Below are 20575 nucleotides of genomic sequence, written 5' to 3'. Positions count from 1 at the left end.
TCTCTCTCTCTCTCTCTCTCTCTCTCTCTCTCTCTCTCTCTCTCTCTTCTCTCCCTCTCTCTCTATCTCTCTCTCTCTCTCCCCTCTCTCTCTCTATCTCTCTCATATTACCGACGATCGTAGATAAGTTCGTTGAGTGCGTATATGTATACAAAACATGAAAAAGTACAAACATGTATTTAAATCGCCCGCAGCTGAGATAAATTACACCACTGGGTGATCGAGAGAAATAGATACTGCACTCTGACGAATAAAAAGACAATATCCTCTTCTAAGGTAATTGAAGTTGCAAGACTAGAGTGGTGTAAGCCGGTGTTCATTTATTTTTCGCTTCACATAACATAATTACTATGAAAGATATAGTTATATAGAATATACTCTATGCTACACTCTTCCTATTTTATTGTATAGCGAAAAATATTTAAAAATTGCTTATGATTAAGATTTCCTCTTCTATAAGGTTTCGATTTGATGTCGAGTCTCGCGAAAGGTAAGATTTATAATTGCATTCTAAAATAAGACGAGTCCTATCACGATAAAAAATTCGCTCATGGTCGTCGCGCAAAATTCGCTTATTCACCGACTGAAAACGGATGCGCATCACGGACCCAGATAGAAAACAGAAGCGGACCGTTTATCTCATTGCGTGGGCGAGATACTTTATAAGTTCAATAACTTTACAAGAGACCCTCGCACTCTTGGTTTAATCTTCGTCGTGCGTCACACTAATCGACGTGGAAGTCGAGATTTCGGTTTCTCATGTTCTCGAAAATAATTGACTCATGTTGATACTATATGCGTAGCGTATTCTGCAATTAAATTCTTTCAGAATTTATTTCTTTCACCCACGAGAATTGCATTGAACCATTAAAAGAAACTATCACGTTAAGCCAAACAATATTACCTAGTCTGATACAACTTATCATTGCCAGGTATAGTCCTTGCCGGGCATTCAAAATGGAATTAAACGAAGTTAACGATCAGGCCGGTCAAAGGGAGGTGATCGCGGAGAATCTTCAGGCTAACGTCCTACGGGAGTTGAACATCTTGGTGAAGGATTTCAAGGAGGATCGTAAGAAACATTTGCAGGAAGGCGCACGACTGATGGCTACTTTAGCCGGCCAGATCGGCAACCTGGAACGCGCTAGGAAGGCTTACGAGAAGGCCTTTCGCGAGGCGGAACGCGCTGTCGAAAACTATCAACGAGCAGACGCAGATCTTAATCTCTCGAGAGCAGAAGTACGTGATAAATTGTTTCTTTTTGGAATAAACGATACATTTTCTGGAAGAAATCTTTAGCTTTCAAATATGTTATTTAATATAGATCTTTTTAAATGAAATTATATAAATGATAATCAATTGTTTTACATCGTGCAGGTCGAAAAACAGAGGATGAACATGACCCTGAAGACTCAGCAGAGCGAGGAGGCTAAAACAGAGTACGCTAATCAGCTGCAGAAGACGAATGATATGCAGACGTTGCATTACCACACAGCGATGCCGGAAGTGTTCCAGCACCTTCAGGTACTGCTTTGTCATAACCGAGTACGATTGCGGGTAAATTATTATTATTTAGTCCTATTTATTGCTAATGTTTCATAACGATATTAAAGAGTATCTTTTTGTTGACATATATAGAATGTTAAAAAATATTGATCGTCATCTAAAAGATTGAAAAGTTTCATAGAAATCATCGCAATATTATTTTATTCAATTTTTTCGACCGTAAAATATGGTCTCCGCAATATCTTCTTATGATATTTTATTATATACAACTATATACTCTATATATAACGCCACAGGAATTGGATGAAAAAAGGATAAAGAACATGCGAAACTACATGATGAAGTCGGTCGAAATCGAGCGGGCGGTAGCACCAATAATTGCTCAATGTCTTGATGGCATCGAAAAGGCAGCGAACGAGATCAATGAAAAAGAGGACACGATGCTAGTGATCGAACGCTACAAAAGCGGTTTCCAGCCGCCTGGCGACTTCCCCTTCGAGGATCTGTCAGTCGCCAAAAACTACGACAGCAATAGCCAACTAGCCCAGCCGGTCATGCAGCCAATTCACAATCACCTCACAGTCAAAGGTACTGTCTCTGGTGGCAAAATCAAGAAGAGGGTAGGCCTCTTCGGGATCTTCAGCAGTAATAAGGTAGATATTCCTCCATGATTCTTTTAGAATATCACTGCAAATTTTTCGGTGCTATTGGGTGCGATATTCTTAATATTTAGAGTGTTCTGAAAGAATGATACGATACGACGATTGATTGTAATGTTTTTAAAATATTATATATGAAGTGAAAAACAATAAATGGTTTGAATTTATTTTTTAACTTGCTAAACTGTATGTTATGTTTTATGAATCTCTATCAGTGTTTCTAATGTCTAATGTATCTAATTTCTAATGTTTCTAATTTCTAATGTATAACTTTAATATCTTTTTGGACACTCTATACATATTAATTCTTATGCAGTTATGAAGTCTCTTTAACGGTTTGATTCTATCATATTATCATCACGATCTTTTGACAACGAATGTGTGTTCAGTAACTTTTCCAAATCCTGAAGAAATGCAACTCTAAAACTTGCACGACTTCGAACAAGGGTTAACGTAACATAACGTAACATAACGTAAAATGATTAACTTATTGCTTTTATAAAAAGAAACGGATAAATAGAATATTGAAGAATATTACAGCATGCACGAAAATCCTTTGAAAACCGCCATTTTATTTTATTATTTTAATTTATTATTTATTGTATATATATATATACTTGCATCTATTCTTACTCGCGCCGACAGGCCTGCGATTTATTGTGCATACAAATTTCTATTGCGCATGTATATTATAGATTTCGCATTCTTTCAAGCAGCTACAGTAACGTTATTTAGAAGCGACTTTTTAGTTACGTTTTGCACACTGTTATTATTATTTGAAGCAATTTTTACGCATCCTTAATTATTTCTCGAAGCGACTTTTGTGTCTGCATACTTTCTGAGAATGCTTTACAATACTATAGAACTATATTTGTCGAAAATTTTAATGAAACTTTGATAAAGTAATTTTGCGAATATCAACTTTTAATCACAGTATATCAAAACAAAAGACGTACTCCCTTCCTAATAATCTCATTAAAAATCGACGAATATAGGTCGGCTATATTTTTATATATTTCAACTGTAATTTGCAATCTCTTTTGTTCTACTTCGCATAATGAAAAGCGTAACTTATTTTTCTTCTATACTTTCTATTAATTTGGTGGATGGTTCAATCTGCCTGTGGCGTTCTTGTTTCCAATCATCACGGGCTATGAATTGGGATATTATCATATTTAGTAAGTACTCCGTAGATTTGCTTATTCGCTCACAGTTATGTATATAATACCAACAATATATCTGTCTTTTAAAAATAAATTACATGTAATATTAAAATGTCTTGTTAGAAGAACGTGAACTCAGCGATTAACATTAACTCTGATCAACATAAGACTAATTTTTTCCTAAAGTACTATATGATTTTCACTATACTTACTACAAAATGTAATTCCTTTAAAATTATATCGCTACTGAACCAAACTGGATTCGATCAAGAGTTTAATATAAATGTGCTTTAAAAAATCAAGAATTCATACATCTCTAAAATGTAAGATTTATGAATCTATAGAATAATTTGTGAAGCTTAAATTAAATTTAACTTACCTTATTATATAGGAAGTTATTATGTAATAAATATATCATTTCTGTAATAAATATATCATTTCTCTTCTCGTATTATGATACATAAAATATTTTTAATATATTGTTTGAGATTAATATTTCTAAGAAAAGTAACGATCTCTGAGTTCTCGCTCATTGAAAGCGAGCTTTTACTGCTAAAAGTCCGTCCTGTTCATTCGCTGAATGATACGCTTTTGGGATTTGTTTCATGCGAACAACAGAAGTTGATCGAGGTGTGCATAGCTTTAAAGGTCTGTCCTTATCTATACAATCGCCGTCACTTTTCGATTAACCCTTTTGGTGCGCTGAACGCTTACAAGTGCTCAACTTGCTTGTCTTCTTTATTCTTTATATGCAATAGTATACAGATGAGACAGAAAGAGACGATGTCTTGTTTGAAGTAGAATTGTGGTAATCAGCAATTCAATTATTCCGCAGAAAATTAAATTGAAAGAATCCCTACATCAGCGAAAGCCACAAATTGCAAAATCCAATCTTAACGAAGTCAATTGGTTTATGTAAGTTTATGAATTTATTAGACTCCCAAGATATTAAAAAAATTAAAATTTAATTGTGTATATCAGGTAACTTATCAAAGCTACAGATTTTGCAGCACCAAGAGGGTTGGACGCTATCCCCATTTTTTAAATTATTACGTTATCTTTATTTTTCATTATTTTATTGCAGAAAATAAATACATTTTATCCATTTTATCCATTTTATCCATTATTGCTTAAAACAGCGAACAGTATTAAATATTAAAATTATTCATTAATATTAATATACTAGCTTCCATTAACTTTCTCGAATCTGTAACGAAAGTTTTCTAACAAAATGTGTTATCAAGTTTTCTCATCATCTTCTTTTTTCTGTTATTTTCTTGAGACCCAGATTACAAGTACGAGAAACTATAAATTAAAAATAAGTAAATTGTTGTACTACAAGATAGTGATCTACTATAGTAAAATTTGATATCGTAACTTATCTAATTCCGAATACATCATAATTGTACTATAATTTGACAGAAATCAGTAGTCTTATTTCAACGGTAACATGCCGCAAAAGATTTCTTGGGTCTCAAGGAATTCTAAGTGTTTGAAACATTTGTGACGTTATAAAATGTGAAACTCATTATAACAAATTTCAGAATAACGTTCCTGGCTACGGTGACGGCGCTAAGGAGGACTGCAGCGATCTGCCACCGAATCAGCGAAAGAAAAGACTGCAACAGAGATTGGACGAAATCCAGGCGAAGATCCAACAAGAGACCGCAGCGAGAGACGGTCTGATGAAAATGAAAGGCGTATACGAACAGAATCCCGCCCTCGGAGACCCGATGAGCATAGAGGGACAATTAAACCAGTCTAGCAATAAGCTGGACAAACTCGGAGCTGAGTTGGCAAAATTTCAAGGCTACCTCGAAGAAGCAATGCGCGCTGGCGTCAGTTTGTCTAGGTAAGAGTGGCATTGTCGAGCAAACCGCTGAAAGATTTGTGCCGTTTGTATAAATAGCTCTTCTACCAGGGAGAGAAAATTCTAATTCAACTAAAAGTAAAAATGTCTAATGTTAGTCTTTTCATGTTAAATGATTTTAGGTGTTTAATTATTTGCACAGTATATAATAATGTGTTTATTTTTACGACTTTTATTCATTATATATAAAATTTTACAAGTTTTACTAATTTTATTATGTTTTCAGCCCAAGTCAAGCACCGCGAAAACCCACTAGTAATGGCTCGGCAACGAGACCGTTAAGTTCACGAAGATCCAGTCACTCGGGTGGTGAAGAGAGCCTTTCGAGGTCCGCTTCGGACTCGAGCGTCAGCAACGTGAACGCGAACCAGCCTGTTCACAAAAAAAGTGCACCGGGCACACCACAGCCGACACATGGGTAAGTCGCCTTGGTAATATACGGTGGAGTGTAATACACTATTTTCATATAAACAAGTCTGAAAACTTTATGAAACTCTCGATTTATAAATTGATTCTATTATCACTTACGTCGAGCGCACTTAAAATTCCACGATTGTTAATTGTTCTACTATTATTATACTGTTTTAGTATTATATCATAAATTCTCAGTTTTTCATAACTCTTCTACGTTCATAAGTTAGAGATATTGCGACGTCTACAGTTTTCATTAAATCGCTCTTATCTTATCGATAATGACGGCCATAAGTAACAGAGATAAAACTTCCGATAATGTAGTATGAGTTACGAGCGTTGCACCAATTTCGTGATTTGGCAAATAAAGCCTCATCATCTGTTCCGAATCAAGTCGCGATTTGATCGCGTGCTACTTCCTTTTGACAAAAATTTTTGGTTTACAATGTCGGTCACTAAAACAAAATAAGCGAGAGTAGACTAGACACTTCCACTAGACAAATAGCCACGGTTTTCGTTTTATGGTACTCATGCACAGTTCCACGAACAGCCCGGAATCTGGCCTCGGCGAATCGAGAACGTCGCTACCCGGTAGCGGTGGTGAGGAGTATTACGTTGACGAAGTGGATGCGCAACCGCCACTGGGAACATGTCGGGCGCTGTATCCTTTCGACGGTAAGAGATAAAGAGAAAGAGAGATGTTCAAAAAAAGATTTGAAAGATGTTCTCGAAAGTTTTTGATGTTTCTCGAAAACTCTTTTGAATCGGACATATAGTTTAAAAGAAACGAAGAATAACAAATAGTCGTTCTCTCTTTGTTATTATACTATTCATTTACATATAATATTTGATAAAAATTTTAATTATATTCTTGCAGCGACTAGTGAAGGTTCTATACCAATGTATGACGGCGAAGAACTATACATGATCGAGCTGGACCAGGGAGACGGCTGGACCAGAGTTCGACGCATTTCACAACCAATCGAGGGCTTCGTACCGACTTCGTACATCGAGTGTCATCTGTACAACACTTAGCCGCTTCTCCTTGAACGTTGAAAGAACAGCGCATAGGGCGGAACCGCTTGAAAGAGATTATTGTCGTGGGCCCGTAATATTTGGCGCCATCGCAGACTCGAGAGTCGTGTGTTAGTTAAATTTCGCACGGGATATTAGACGTGTCAACAAGTAAATAGCAGGCCTAAGCGAAAGCAATGTATTTGAGTAACGTGCTCAAAATACTCAGAGGAAGAACTCGTAGGATCTCATCAAGAATTCTTGAAAACGCAAATAAAAATTCGCAAATCTTGCGAGCGATTTGTACAACCCACAATCGTGAATCTTAAAATCTTTGAACAATTAAAAGTTTTTTGATAATTTGTTTAGACGTATAAAAATTCGCAAACTATTGGTTTCCAAAATCTGTAAATTTCGGAATACTTTTTAAACGAAATACGTAAAAGAAAGAAACTCTGCTTATTGGTTCAAGCTTGCCTGTACTCGCAACATTGAGAATCAGAAAGTCCGCCGAAGCGCGCAATTTAAGATTCACGATCTGTAGAAAGTGTCACGCGATAACATTCTTGATGTAATCGCGTTCACTGACCAATATAACACGCGTAAATTATCTCCAACACACGTCTCTCCAGATTCCTGATTAATCAGGAATGAAAGAATGATATGCGAACAAAATGTCCCGCTTTGTGATCAATCAATATAAGCGTAATAGCGGTAGAATCGAGCTCATTCTTGGGCTTACTAGATCCTTAAGGAAATTAAGCCCTTGTCAGGATTTATTAAGGTGCCGTGGCCTTCGTTCTATATGAAGCCAATTAACAATTGTAGTCTGTTAAATAGTAATTATTCTATCGATTATCTGTTAAATAGGTGTTATTAATGGAGAATGTATTATTTAAAGTTTTACTCTACTATTTTCTCTTGTTCTAATTATATGTTGTTTTAGAAAGGGTTGCGGCAGTCCTACAGCCCTTCCCGCTTCTCTCATTCCGAAATTATTAGTTAATATTAATGGCTGTTGATTCTTTATTAATAATTTGAAAAAGTTTGAAGCGATAATTCATTTTGCGTTATTATTTATCGCGCGAATAATGGACCACATGGTTCTGTATCTTACATTTAGTTTGTGATTCGAAGCTATCGACTAATAATAATAGTTATCGTATTAAACTCAAGAAAATTTTTGTTTTGTATTTACGATTATTATATTATCACTCAGACTGTATATTACGTTTTAACATGTAAATATGTCCCTTTTTTTATTCTGAAGTATTCTTTTGTACGAAGGACTGCGGCAGCTCTGCATATCCATCTATGGCAGAAAACTTGTAAAATTCTAGACAAGGGTTTAATTTATACATCTGTACGATAGCATTATGTCCATCATATGCAGATTCAGTTGTACGCATTTAAAACTTTTAACCCTTGAGCAGATACATAAGTGAGACAGATAAAATTGTTAATTGGAGCGATTATTAGTTACAATCGCGATTAGAACTAGGTACTGAATTATAATTTTAATCATAATTGAAATAATAAATTTTTTAGAAAAGTTAATCTCGAATGAAATTTAAAAAAATTACAACGCGCAATATTCTTATCTTTCTTAAAGTCTGTACACACGGTTTTGGACATATCTGGGTTGGTTTCAATATGGCTTCTATTTTTTCTCAATGCAGTTTGGAACCAATGGCTCAATGAGAGAACTTAACTAGTAATAATAAATCAAAGAAGTTTTCTCATTAGACTATTGCATTCCAAGCTGCATCGAAAAAGAAAATATTCAAACTATATTGAAACTAGTGTACAGATTTTTCATTACTTCTGCAATTGCGGCGATGCGTCTGCTTAAGGATTAAAGCACGAAATCTCCGAAGAACTCGACTGAGACGTCGTCAAGCTGTCCTTGACTCGCAGCTTCTCAAAACGTGTTCTCTTCGCGTAGCTGTACACGAACGAAATATTTACGACCCCGTTAAAGAAAGTAAACTATCTTAGTATTAATAATCGCATCCCGCCTACTCGTCACTCGTAAATTTATCGTGACTGCTGTAACCGTCGCCGCACCGAAGTTTTATCGTTCTTTTATAAACTTGATTCGACGTCGTAAAAGGCAACTGATTGTTTCGCGAATGGCCCACTGTCACGCTGAGAGAACAAGAGACTGACATTTGCTAGAGTTTCATCATACTCGTTATCCGAAATCTTGCACTCGTGCTTGTAATCAAAATTGCGAGATATGATGAAATTTTGGAAATCAAAAGTGTGAAATTAAGATTCGATTAAATAATTTTAATCGACTTATTTGGAAGCTAGAATTTGCGGAAAATTATCAAATTCCGTGAAGAAAAATATTAATACATTATATGTTCATATATATTAGAGTTGTGAGACCGAGAACCTTTAGAGCGGACAATCCTCGCGGATCCGTTGACAATGGCATCGAGAGTTTTACCTTTACATTCACCAATTCGGTGCGACGAAAAGTGAGCCGTTCCGGCGGAACAGTCCGGTGTGCCATGTTTATGAAGTTGACTGAATGTGAATCTAGTTAGTGATAGACTTATGTAAATATTGCCAGGAATGCGGGAGCGGGAAAACGAAGCGAGTGGCCACTGAGCGTGCGAGTGCCAGAATCGATATTAAGCTGCGCAGAACTCGCTTTCGTCACGGGTAGAATCGTAAGCAAAATGTCTCTGAGAAAATTCGCGACGTCTGAAATTCTGAATTCAGATATTCGATATAAGGGAGATTCGCGCGAACGCAAAAACCTGCCACGTTCGTCCTAATTTTGCGAAATCTGGGAATCGTGTAATCGTACTTTCTCGCGCATTGACAAACTGTATATGTATATATTATATATATAGATATATATATATATATATATATATATATTCGATCGACAAAACAGGCGTAGCTTCACTACAGCTAAAAGTATAAAAGTACATAAATGAACATGATCAATAGTTTATCTACACTCTCACACACACACACACACACACACACACACATACACAAACCCTTCCTGCTTTTCGTCGCGACTGCTTCCGGTTCGTTAACGACGAAAGCAAGTGAAATGCTCGGTAATTATGTTAAGACAATGAAATGAAATAATGGGCCACTGTGTGCCCTCACGTTTAACTGTGTCTGTTCTATGTATATTTTGTGATTTTCTATACACGAACAAGTATTGTAGATAACTAATTCTGCGATTCATTATACTTTATTATTATTTTTATTATTATTACACTATTATCATTATTATTAATATTGAGAAAATATAGGTACTAAACCAATGTAGCTCTTTCAGACATGTTAATTGGACTAATAATTGTGCCTTCCAATATCCAGATATCCTTTGCATATAGAAATTCTATTTTATATCGTAATGTATATACTATTGGGCTTATTTGTTTAAGGTAAGCTTTTTATAATTTTCCTATTCATAGCATCTAGATATACTCAATGTCAAGATATTTAATACTTTCTGTTTCATAAGTAATCACTACAGATTTAGCTGTATATTTAAGATGAAATAAGTATTCATACACTAAGTTTGGTCTTGCCATTACTTATATCTCGCATTTGTTTATATATTTCGCAGCCGATAATTTGGCCAAAAAATGCTTTCTATGCTTTCGGCTGACGAGGAAAAAACGTAATAAAGCGCTTAATTTTTAAAAATAATATAATCATTTTTTAAAATAATATAATCATTATATGCGCGTGAATATATTTATACAAAATATAATAAAATAACTAATATAGAATATACGTGTTGAGTGGTGCGATACGAGCGCATCGAATCTACTTGTTTGGATTCTGCAGACCGACGTAACACAACATCTTTTTCTCTTTTCTCTAGACAGGATGCTTCAAATTGAAAGTGCTTTTACCGGCTGAAAGCGCAAATATTCGTGAGTGTTTCACATCAAACAGTTGCTCGAAATAAGTCTAACTCTCATTTAATCTCAAAGCTTTTGTAAAATATTATTTTGAATAATAATGTTTTTTTATCAAAGAACATCGTTTTCTTCCACTAAATAACAGTTTTTAGAAATAATTTACTTAATAGGTTAAATTAATTATTTTAAATAATTTACTTAATAGGTTAAATTAATTATTTAAATTTTTTAGAATTTGTTTTAAACTATTTTTTGTTTAAATGAACCATTATATTTCGTTAAAAATCTAAAAGCAGACATGGAGAGTTCACTGGTTCACTAATAAATATTCGTTAAATATTCGTTATATAAATATTCGTCGCATGTTGTTACGTTGGATGTTAGTAACTAATGCTAGTAACTAATATTACAGAAATAACAGGTCTAGATAAAGTGTGCGATTCTTAGACCTGTTATTTTTGTAAAGTTAGTTCCGAAATCTCCGCTACGTGCCGCCTTTGTCACCAATTTAGAATTGAGGTAGTAATAGATTTAAATTGAAGTAATAATAGATTTAAGTTAAAAATAGAACAATTGTGGTGCAGTAAATAATAGAGAAAAAAAGAGATATATTTGTACAAAATATAGTAAAATATTTAACATGCTTGCTTGAGTAGTGCAGTACAAGAATATAAGCACTTATTATGTTTGAATAAAATTTTATGCACGCCTATTTGCAAAATCTGGTTGTGCAGAGACATGGATAACAATGTAAAAAACAAGTAAAAGTTTTTGTGGCTAAAATTGCATCTCCCGAACAGAATATCTAGAATATCTAATGTGGAACATGCTTGCTCGGAATCCTGCGTGATCCGATGGAAATGCGGTTTCCATCGTGATGACTTATTTTTATAGGAGAATAGTGTTATACGTTTAAAATTTTTTTCTCGCTCACCTGGATTCACACCTGTCTGTCACATGACAAACTTTCAGGGCTTATTACTCGAGAACGCGTGATCCAATGTCAATGCGGTTTCTATAACGTTCACTTATTCTGATAGCACAATTAGCTGTAGTTATTGGAGATTTGTTTCCGCTTAGAATCTCAACTGTCTTACTTTCTAGGCCTATTACTGGAGAAGATATAAACTGATCTTAATGCGATTTGCAATGGTGATTACTTATTCCAATAATACAAATATTATGATTGATTTACTTTTGAAGATATTAATTTGATTATTCTTTGACAGACTCTGTATATGTGCTTGTACATATACATATATCTCAACGGATCAAGGTAAACTACTTATGTTTCTATTAATGAAACGTGTTACATGTGTGAAAGTACTGTACACTTACGATATCGTAAAATTAGTTATGACTTAGAATTAATTTACGACGACTTTTCGAAGGTTTAATTTTTATCTTGTAGAATGTTGCATATTATTTTCTGATTAAAATTGTCCAACTGTTCCATAATCAATGTGTTATTTTTCATTAAAATTATGTTTATTCGTGAATGTCATCGTATAAATTTTTAATAACTGATATGTCGAGAGTTTTATTGAAAAAAAGTCGAAACAAAGTTTAGATTAACATTATGTGTTTCAATTCACAATATGAATCATTTCGACATATTGCGAGAATACGACGATTATGACTTAGAATACAAATTGTAATACAATGATCTTTGTAACTAAGATGCGGACATTCAGTTCGTAGACTAGGAATATTTATTGCGAAATCAGATAATCGAAGGAAAAGAAAAGTTGTGTTTTCAAACTGTTATATCGCATCGTGTTTTGAAATGTGTTTGTGGATCCTTGGATGTATAAAACTAACAATTTATGAACTCTAGTCAAATATCTTGGATCTAAGATATCGAGAATCTACAAATCAAAGATTTCACATATTGTAAGTTTTGTAGACCCGTAAAAATTGATCTGCAAATCTACAAATCCGTACATCCAAGGGCGCTTGACTAGATGGAAAGAAGAAGAAAGTACAGAAAGCTAAAAAAATTTAAGATTGTAACCGTTACTCGCAGTGTTGTATTCACAAAACACATACAATTTTATGTGTCCGTACAATTTTGCGAAAACGTGCAAATTTGCATTGGCAGATTTTGTAATTTTTCTTCGCCAAATCCATACGGTAACTATTTATTAGTGTGTATCTGTCTTTCGTCACTCTTTAACTCTTTGTACTCGATTTCTACAAAATCCAACTTCATTTGAAATTTATAAATTTATATTGCATACTTTTCTTTATATATACATCCAAATTAAACATGCACCTAAAAATTAAGGAACTTTTCAACGTACGTAATTTACGGTAGAGTCCGCGCTTTTTATTTTTATATATTTTTATTATTTCGCAATATTTTATGAATGTGTAGAATATCACTTTGTATATAACATTGTGGTAACATTCTGTTACGTTATGTTACATTGTATGTCATGTTCACAATACTCGAGTGCAATGAGTTCAATATTAAAGAGTGTAGAGCGGTATGTATACATAAATCGGCAGTCCGTAGCGGTAAATTGTCCATAGCGTTAACAGACAACAATTACGTTAAAAATATCGTCGATACAATATGCGCCCATGAACGACACGCTATTTCAAGAATTCAAGGATTCGCAGATGCAAACTTTCTTATTTATTGCTTGAAAAATTTGAATCTCAAAGAATCCGAGATTTCAAATTGTTGAGATCTTTGTTCTAGGGAAAATCTTGCGAATCTAAGGATTTAAAACGAAGATTAAAAACGAAGGATTCTCCGTTTCAAAAATGTCCCTAATATCTAAAAAAATTTCAATATTCTGGGAGGCAGAAACCCTTGAATTCAATGAAGTATCGCAACATCACCGCTGTCCTCCACGGTTCGTCTGTATCGCGATAAAATCTAAAAATCCACGCGGTACAAAAGAAACACGAGGGATTGGTCGATTTCTCCATGAGATCGACAGCTGATCCGCAGTAATAAAATACAGATTCTAATAGCATTTACAAATACAATACAAGCGGACCTTTTTATTGATTGGCGATCCGCGCGGTTACCCGTTATCACACACAGTCCGTCGCGTTATCACTGTATAAAAATTGTCGATGCTACTGCTAGTCCGCGAAGTCTTGAGCAATCTTCGTCGAGAGGAGGCGAGGACGGTCTCGTCCTGCAGCCGTCTTTCGCGAAAGATCGGCTACTCTCACTCATGTTCAAACTTTCAAGTTCTCCCAGTCTTCTACCTGCCGAGGACTCAGCTCGATTTTGATCCTAGTCAGAGTGCTCAGAAGATCGTGTATCCTGGCCGATAACGGGTTCGCCTGCAGATCGACAAATTCCAGAACAGGTGCGTGCCTGAGTCTTTCCACGTCGACTTCTGCAAGAGCGAATAAGTGAATTCACCGGCTCAAATCGAAGAGAAATAAAAATCATGTGTTACATTTCTATTCAACACTATAAAACTTAATTTATTAGATTAGTCAGAAAGTTTAGTTTGATCTTTACAATGAGTCATACACAACACACCCCGGGGAAAAAAAGTTTATATATGAATTTTGTTCATATATGGTTATGTATGATCATATATAATTATATATGTTTTTTCAATTGACATATATAATTATATATGTCAATTGGAAAGAATACTATTGAAAATACAATTGAAGTAAATGCTTATATTTATGGTAGCCCATGATGTCGACGTTTAATCGAATCAAATTATATTTTCCTTTTTTCATTTAACAATTTTCATTTTATATATGGACATATATAATTAGATATGATCATATATAAGGTCACATATATGGACAAAATTTATATATAATCATATATAATCGTATATTTATTTATAATTATAATCTTTTTTTCCCGGGATATATATATATATATATATATATATATATATCATATGTATATATATACTACAATGCTGATAATTTTCAGTAACCACAGAACGTTAGCGGAGGATCATAGACAACAATTCTTTGATCGATAAATCACTTGTTTTCATTGAATGCAATAGAGACGAACTTGGTTCGAACCGAACTTTTTGATTAACCCTAAATGTTTTTACGGTGATACAATTATATCATAATTGAAATCGATAATGTTGCTATGTTCGGATTGTGATTACGACCGCAGTTCGTTACGTCGTCTCTGTGACTCCGCTCCGCGACCGCGTGTCAGCAGCTGATCGCTGCTGAAAGTATCTTATGTAACCACCAGTTGATCGATACTGACCGATGATAAAATTGTTGTTGGCCAGGAGCCGCTTGAGCTGCGGCATCCGCCAGACGACAGGTGGTAGAGTGACGAAAGTATTGTGCGAGATGTCAAGTCGTTCCAGAGCCTGCAGCTCGGCGAGCTCCTCCGGCAGCTTGCTCATTTGATTGTGACTCAAATTCAGTTCTACAAACGACAACACAATGACACGTGTAAAACGCGACGTAAAGAGCGAGTAATAACGATGTTCCTTTCGAGCGAGAGTCAATTTCGTAGCCGTGAAAGGAGGAGTTTTCTTTAGGATAAAACGAATGGACGATCTAACTCGAAAGTACGCGCGCGCACAATGCAATTTATCACTCACCGGTAATCAGCGAGAACTTGACGGCGAATTTCGCCGGGATCTTCGTGATCACGTTTCCGGAAAGATCGCATCTCTTCAGTTCCGTGTGTCGCATTAAGTGATAGACCGCGTCTGGGATCTGCATGAGTTGGCACTCCGATAGGTCTAAGGCATAAAACGGCAGAACATATAATTTCCTAAAAAAAATATAATAAATGATGGCAGTACACGCTCGAAACGCTTTCGATTGACACCTTTCGCGTTTAATAAAATAATAAAATAGTTTACCGCGATTTTGTAATATTTGACAACACATATCTTGGTAATTGAATCATGCAGATTATGATATTCGGAAAGACAGAGAATCTGCCATCGGTATACCACGAATATAGTTAATTACGAATACCCGGCGATTGATTTCCTCAAAAGTTTTTCGTTACTCAACAAAAATGGAAATACACCAGTCTAGGTACATCATAATGGCTGAAAGTGCACTTAATGTCGGTACAACGAGTTTCACGCTTTCTCCGGCGCGGTTTCCAGCACGGAAGACCGCCGACGCTGACGTCAATTTGAAGCGGGAGCCGCGAGCGCGTTATGGAACAGACGTATTCCGCGTTATATATTTATCGATCATTGCGATCGTTCTAACGGCGGAGCATGCAGTTCCGGGAGGATAATGAATACCAGAATTGTTAAGCGCGATGCGATAACTCGGCGAATAAACGTCGGATTTGTTAAACTTTTATAAAATCAAACAAACTCTCATAAACCCCTCAGACTAATGGTTGAAAGACCGATCTCTCTCGCGTCTCTCGTGTTTCTCCTACAGCTGATGAAACTAGGCGCGTGATTTAATTCGCGCCAACTGGGAGTGGGAAATAATCTCACGGAAACTGCGGAAGCATCGATGAATTGCGAATTCAAAGCGTATGTATCAACTATACATCGTATCAGTCTATACTTTGGTCGAATTTCCTTTCAACACGTTAAACATATTAAATGACGAGATTTCAAACGGTAAGAAACATGTAAAAAGAGCTTCAGCCAACTTGCACGCTTATACGTTTAAAATAACACTTGAATTTGCAGCGTACGATCGAATTCTTGCGGACACAAGAGTATCGCGACGTATCTCTTTCCGCACTTTCCCAATTCCCACTGCATACAATCCGCGCATCAACACAACGTGTATTACGAAAGCACGTGGAAATACGTGACGGATTTGAGCTTACTAATGGTCTCTCTTCCGAATCTCGAGTGCGCGAGCGAGAAAAGTCGTATAATTGTGCGCGGACGACCGCACCGCCGAGCACTTTCACCGAATTCTGCGATAGCTTACCAAGGCTCTCATTTTCCTGTGCCTCTTCGCAGCGTAAAACCACTCTAGTCACTGCGTGCGCCATGTTGGCCGTCGCACTGACTCACCGAGGCGGTCCAACTGCGCTTGAAACATTTATTTCCGCCCGTCTCTCTCCGAAATAAATCTCGCGACCTCGCGCCGGCCGTGATTTTCATTGCGCTTCTTGGAAACCAGGAAATCAGCGGTACGCGCGAAAGAAAACGGAAACTTTCTGATGCAACTGCCGATGCCCGCGAGCTATGATCATATTAATTTCAGAGATCGAAAGCTCAAGACGTCGAATTTTTCGTAAATGTCCTATAACTTTCTTGACGACTGAAATTTTCAGTTCGCGGACTTGATAGTTATTTCTCAATATCTCTCTTGTATATCACAGCGGCCGCTAGTTAACGTGCGCGCGGTCGTTTTTTCGCCACAAAGTGGTAAAAGAGGTCCGACAGCAAGCTGCCATTTAAGGTCGCGCTGCCTTTATACGGAAACTCCTCGCATCGTAGACGCGTCTGTGCGTTTCGCACTGGAAAATTCCTGCGTTTTTTAAATTCGCGAATCTTTCTCGCACGCGATGCACGTCTTCAGCCTTAACTCTAACATACACGTTGAGGTGAAACAATGTTTATAACAGCAATTGAGTTTATTGTGTCTAAGATAAGTACATCTCAAAAAAAATTGCTCAGTACACAATTAATACATTTCGAATATTGAATATCTGATCCAATGTTTAATTGATTTCATATCGTAGTTTAAATTAGATCTAGATTTAGTATAGTAGTTGAGCTTCAGTATGAGAGATATAAAGAGAAAAAACTTTACTGTTTCAAAATAAAAAAAGAGTATACGGAAAGATACTGAGCAGGCAACTATTCAACTTTTTATTGATAATTACGATAAATCAGTCTTGATATTTAATTTTAGCAACGCTCAGCTGACTGATACAAATTTAGCGAAGACCTGATGCTGCGCTATAGCTTCACCGACGTACGTAAGTCTCTGGAGTGTCAGCAGTTCCGTAGTCAAGTCAGAAGATTCTATGATTCTCGAATTTGGATTAGAATCAGGAGTGGAAAAAGATCCATAGCGGCCGGAGATCGCGAAAGTTATGTCGCGATTTTTAATCACCACATTTCGGTCGCGTGCACTTCGCGTTTAATATACGCGGGCGTGTATGTAATAAAAAGATTTATAAAGAAGGAACAGCCTCCCGGCGGTATTCGCAATGGCGTAGATCAGCATTGCCAAGGCTCCGCTTTACTATTCCGAGATCGACCTTTCGCGCGTACCGGGTGTCCCGCGATACACATGCGATCACGACGCGCTCCTCGCTCGCGCGAAAGAGAGAGACAAAGACCGGATGCGCGTTGTGTAACGCAATGTTTATCCAGTCAATTATCTATGCCGGAGTATGCCCGAGCGAGCATTTCACTTTTATCCAAGCTGATGCACGAGAAACGCCACCCAGTAGCTTATTTATCCGTTCCTGTTCAATTCGTAAACGTCGCCATCAACGGAGCTTCGTATTATTTGTATTATTAATTACTCTAACAGAATCTTGTAACTCGATGTACGAATATCGTATGTCCACTCTTAACGAATCTTCAGTCGATCATATTAATTTATTTTTCTCATTATGAAACGATTTTGTATATATTATTTTTTAATATGTTAAAATTTTCCTGAGTTTTTTACACACCGAGTTTTACTAATTTTTACCATGACTAGGATTATCGCGATTACGAAACGGCACGGAAATGTGTTCCCCGTCTGTCATGTGATCAATTTTACACGACGGGTGTGTGATTCGTACTTTCTACAAAATTACATTGTGGCTTTTTGCTAAATCTTAACGGAAGATCGCAAGAAGATCTCTTTCTCTCGCGACAATCACAGATACACTTTTAATCGACGTCGCTCGCTTCCTCTTTGTTTTCCCTGCGTAACAACAATGTTGCGTGTGTGAAAAATATGCGTATCTCAAATTTAACAAAAGGTAGGAGAGTCATTGATATCGCGTTAATACATCAGATAAGATAGATGACAATACGCAAAAAAGTTATTGCGATTTTGCTGTTGTCGATACAATGACCTCAGTTATCCCAATTTAGTAATTGATGTACAATACAAATCTTTGCTTCGTAATTTTCAATCTGCTGTGGATTTAAACCTAATTAGAAAAATTCTTGATATATCACCGACATTTTTTATAAATTTACCAGTTTTATCAGTTCTTCATTTTCATCCAAGTTTGAAACATAGACTTTAGATCTCACCGAATCATGACAAATTTTTTTGCGTATCTTATGAATATTCTTTCGACGCCATGTTGTCCTTTTAAAAATCTTACGGTTGAATCAATTTTAACGTTTATAAAAGTGGAAAACTATAGTTCATGCAAAATAAAAAGTTTGCGATGAAATGTGAAACACAATACTAACACATTAAAAGTAGCAAAAGTGGTAGATCATCAAGGTCGTACGCGTAGACGACGATACGGATAAGGTAAGGGTGGAAGTCGTCTTGAATCAGGAAGTACCATGAGCATAATGTACTGACGTGCGCGTATATGGCGTTTACAAGCTAGACTTCCTTGTTAAAAGTAATTAACTGCATTTTTTAGATGACTTTAATTAAATGTCGCTGTATTAATAATGTTAAAAATCTGTTAAGCCAAGAATTTCCACGTTTGTCGTATCAAACATGCTTACAAAGTCGATAACTGTATTTACCGGGATATCAGATTCGTGATAACAAAGTTAAAGAATATCTCGAAGGACTAGACATCTTTCAAACATCTGAAGGGATCTTTCAATAATTTAAAATACTTTTAAGGATTCTTTTGAAGGATTCTTTTAAAGAAGATATAGTAGAGATCCAGAACGTCTTTTGGGTGTTTGAAAATAGTCCCAAAGATTTGGGATACTTTACTTCTCTCGACTTACCTAGATTGCAATTATCCTGGGCTTCCTCGCATCGCGCGATCACCCTGATGATCGCGCGACCAGCTAGTTGCACGCAGACCGCCATCGCGACATTTCTCTCGCCTTGCTCCTGTGAGATCTGCTGCACCTCCTCGGTATTATACGCGGGTGGCCTCATGATGATTGTTTCTTTACACTCTCCCTTATAACGAGAGATTGATAATTTACGCAACAATTGTAGCGTTCGAGTGTAAGTTCGTCGGAAATCAGTACCGATCTTTGCACGTTTGTCGAAGGATTATTAAATGGCCTTTTGCGAGTAGATTAAATATCTTAATTGTGAAAGGTTTAATATAAATTTCGTGATATTTATATCGGTCTCTCTTCTTTTTGACTTCGCTACGTCGCTATCATATCATATGAAACGAGCAGTCAGTATCCTTTCTATAACAATGGTTATCAATTTAACGTTAGCTCACCGATGTGAGTCACTGTTAAAGATTCAAGAATGAGCACACGATAAGTCCATGTATCGGAGATGTAAATAGAATTCCAAAAGTCTGTCCTTGTGAAAGATTACTCCAGGATGGAATCAGGATGAATTGACGCACAAATTGGATCTCCTCAGGATCAAAATAAAGTACGACGCGTTCTTCTATCGGGACACCACTCTCAAACTCCGAGTATAGCTTTTCGACCTCTTCAACGTTCACCAGGACGCAGTAATCCTCTGTGATGTTCGCGCGATCGGGATGACAAAACCCCTTGATCGAAGAAAACCTCGTCGATTTCGATCGTGACCAACGCGAATTTCGAAGGAACTTCGACGGTACGCAGATCCTGTAGTCAACTTCCTGCGCAAGTCGATCAAAGAACAAAGTCCTTGCAATTGACAGGTCGTCAGTATCTCGATATATCTTAGGACCACTACGGCTCAACTACCGAGACTCGTTTCAGGTAACTCCGTCTGGCACTAGAATGCAAGAGTACACGCGGTGCTATTTAAGCCTTCGCCATTTCCCCCACTCACATGAAGGAAGCGTCTCGAATCAGCTGACTACTTTGTGTGTATGTACTCTCCCTCTCTTTGTTTGAAAACAACTGCGACCAGGTGGATACGACATGCACGACGTGCGATCTGTCAAATTTGATGTCAAGATTTCCGCGTTAGAGCCGCTAAGGCTTTCCATCAAGGTTTTCCTGTTGCTTTAACAATTCTTCG

At 36.5% G+C, this 20575-nt stretch overlaps 2 protein-coding genes across 8 annotated transcripts in view; one reads left to right on the top strand and one right to left on the bottom strand.

The window, feature by feature from the left end:
* Positions 1 to 9942, top strand: part of LOC116850511 (formin-binding protein 1-like) — a 31425-nt gene extending 21483 nt beyond the window's left edge. For 2 of the 6 annotated variants that reach the window (XM_032828876.1, XM_032828881.1), the window contains exons 4-11: positions 933 to 1239; positions 1378 to 1524; positions 1803 to 2159; positions 3947 to 3976; positions 4873 to 5180; positions 5425 to 5616; positions 6148 to 6284; positions 6487 to 9942. In XM_032828876.1, the coding sequence (XP_032684767.1) occupies positions 933 to 1239; positions 1378 to 1524; positions 1803 to 2159; positions 3947 to 3976; positions 4873 to 5180; positions 5425 to 5616; positions 6148 to 6284; positions 6487 to 6644 (1636 nt within the window). In that variant the 3' untranslated portion in view covers positions 6645 to 9942. The remainder of the gene's footprint in view (positions 1 to 932; positions 1240 to 1377; positions 1525 to 1802; positions 2160 to 3946; positions 3977 to 4872; positions 5181 to 5424; positions 5617 to 6147; positions 6285 to 6486) is intronic. The other 4 variants (XM_032828877.1, XM_032828878.1, XM_032828880.1 and 1 more) reach the window with 4 other exon arrangements.
* Positions 9943 to 11107: 1165 nt separating this feature from the next.
* On the bottom strand, positions 11108 to 20340 carry LOC116850512 (leucine-rich repeat-containing protein 40). 2 transcript variants are annotated; one of them, XM_032828882.1, is made up of 4 exons: positions 19375 to 20340; positions 15100 to 15243; positions 14754 to 14921; positions 11108 to 13890 (listed from the first exon to the last, which is right to left on the bottom strand). In XM_032828882.1, exons 1-4 carry the CDS (start codon positions 19529 to 19531, stop codon positions 13727 to 13729), a joined length of 633 nt encoding a protein of 210 aa, XP_032684773.1. In that variant the 5' UTR covers positions 19532 to 20340; the 3' UTR covers positions 11108 to 13726. The 2 variants fall into 2 exon arrangements, with proteins under 2 accessions (XP_032684773.1, XP_032684775.1); XM_032828884.1 differs by lacking the exon at positions 19375 to 20340 and adding an exon at positions 16421 to 19324.
* Positions 20341 to 20575: the final 235 nt, after the last annotated feature.

The sequence above is a fragment of the Odontomachus brunneus genome, unplaced genomic scaffold (assembly GCF_010583005.1).
Source record: "Odontomachus brunneus isolate Ranch 3 - 2012 unplaced genomic scaffold, Obru_v1 Obru_scaffold_147, whole genome shotgun sequence".
Classification (NCBI taxonomy): Eukaryota; Metazoa; Arthropoda; class Insecta; order Hymenoptera; family Formicidae; genus Odontomachus; species Odontomachus brunneus.
This window is presented reverse-complemented; position numbering and strand designations above follow the sequence as displayed.

Coding starts and splice junctions, on each gene's coding strand:
- LOC116850512 (XM_032828882.1), bottom strand. CDS start 19,531: ATGAGGCCACCCGCGTATAATACCGAGGAGGTGCAGCAGATCTCACAG. Junction 15,244..19,374: donor CCAGGATAATTGCAATCTAG/GTAAGTCGAGAG, acceptor TTTATGCCTTAG/ACCTATCGGAGTGCCAACTC. Junction 14,922..15,099: donor CAAGTTCTCGCTGATTACCG/GTGAGTGATAAA, acceptor TGTCGTTTGTAG/AACTGAATTTGAGTCACAAT.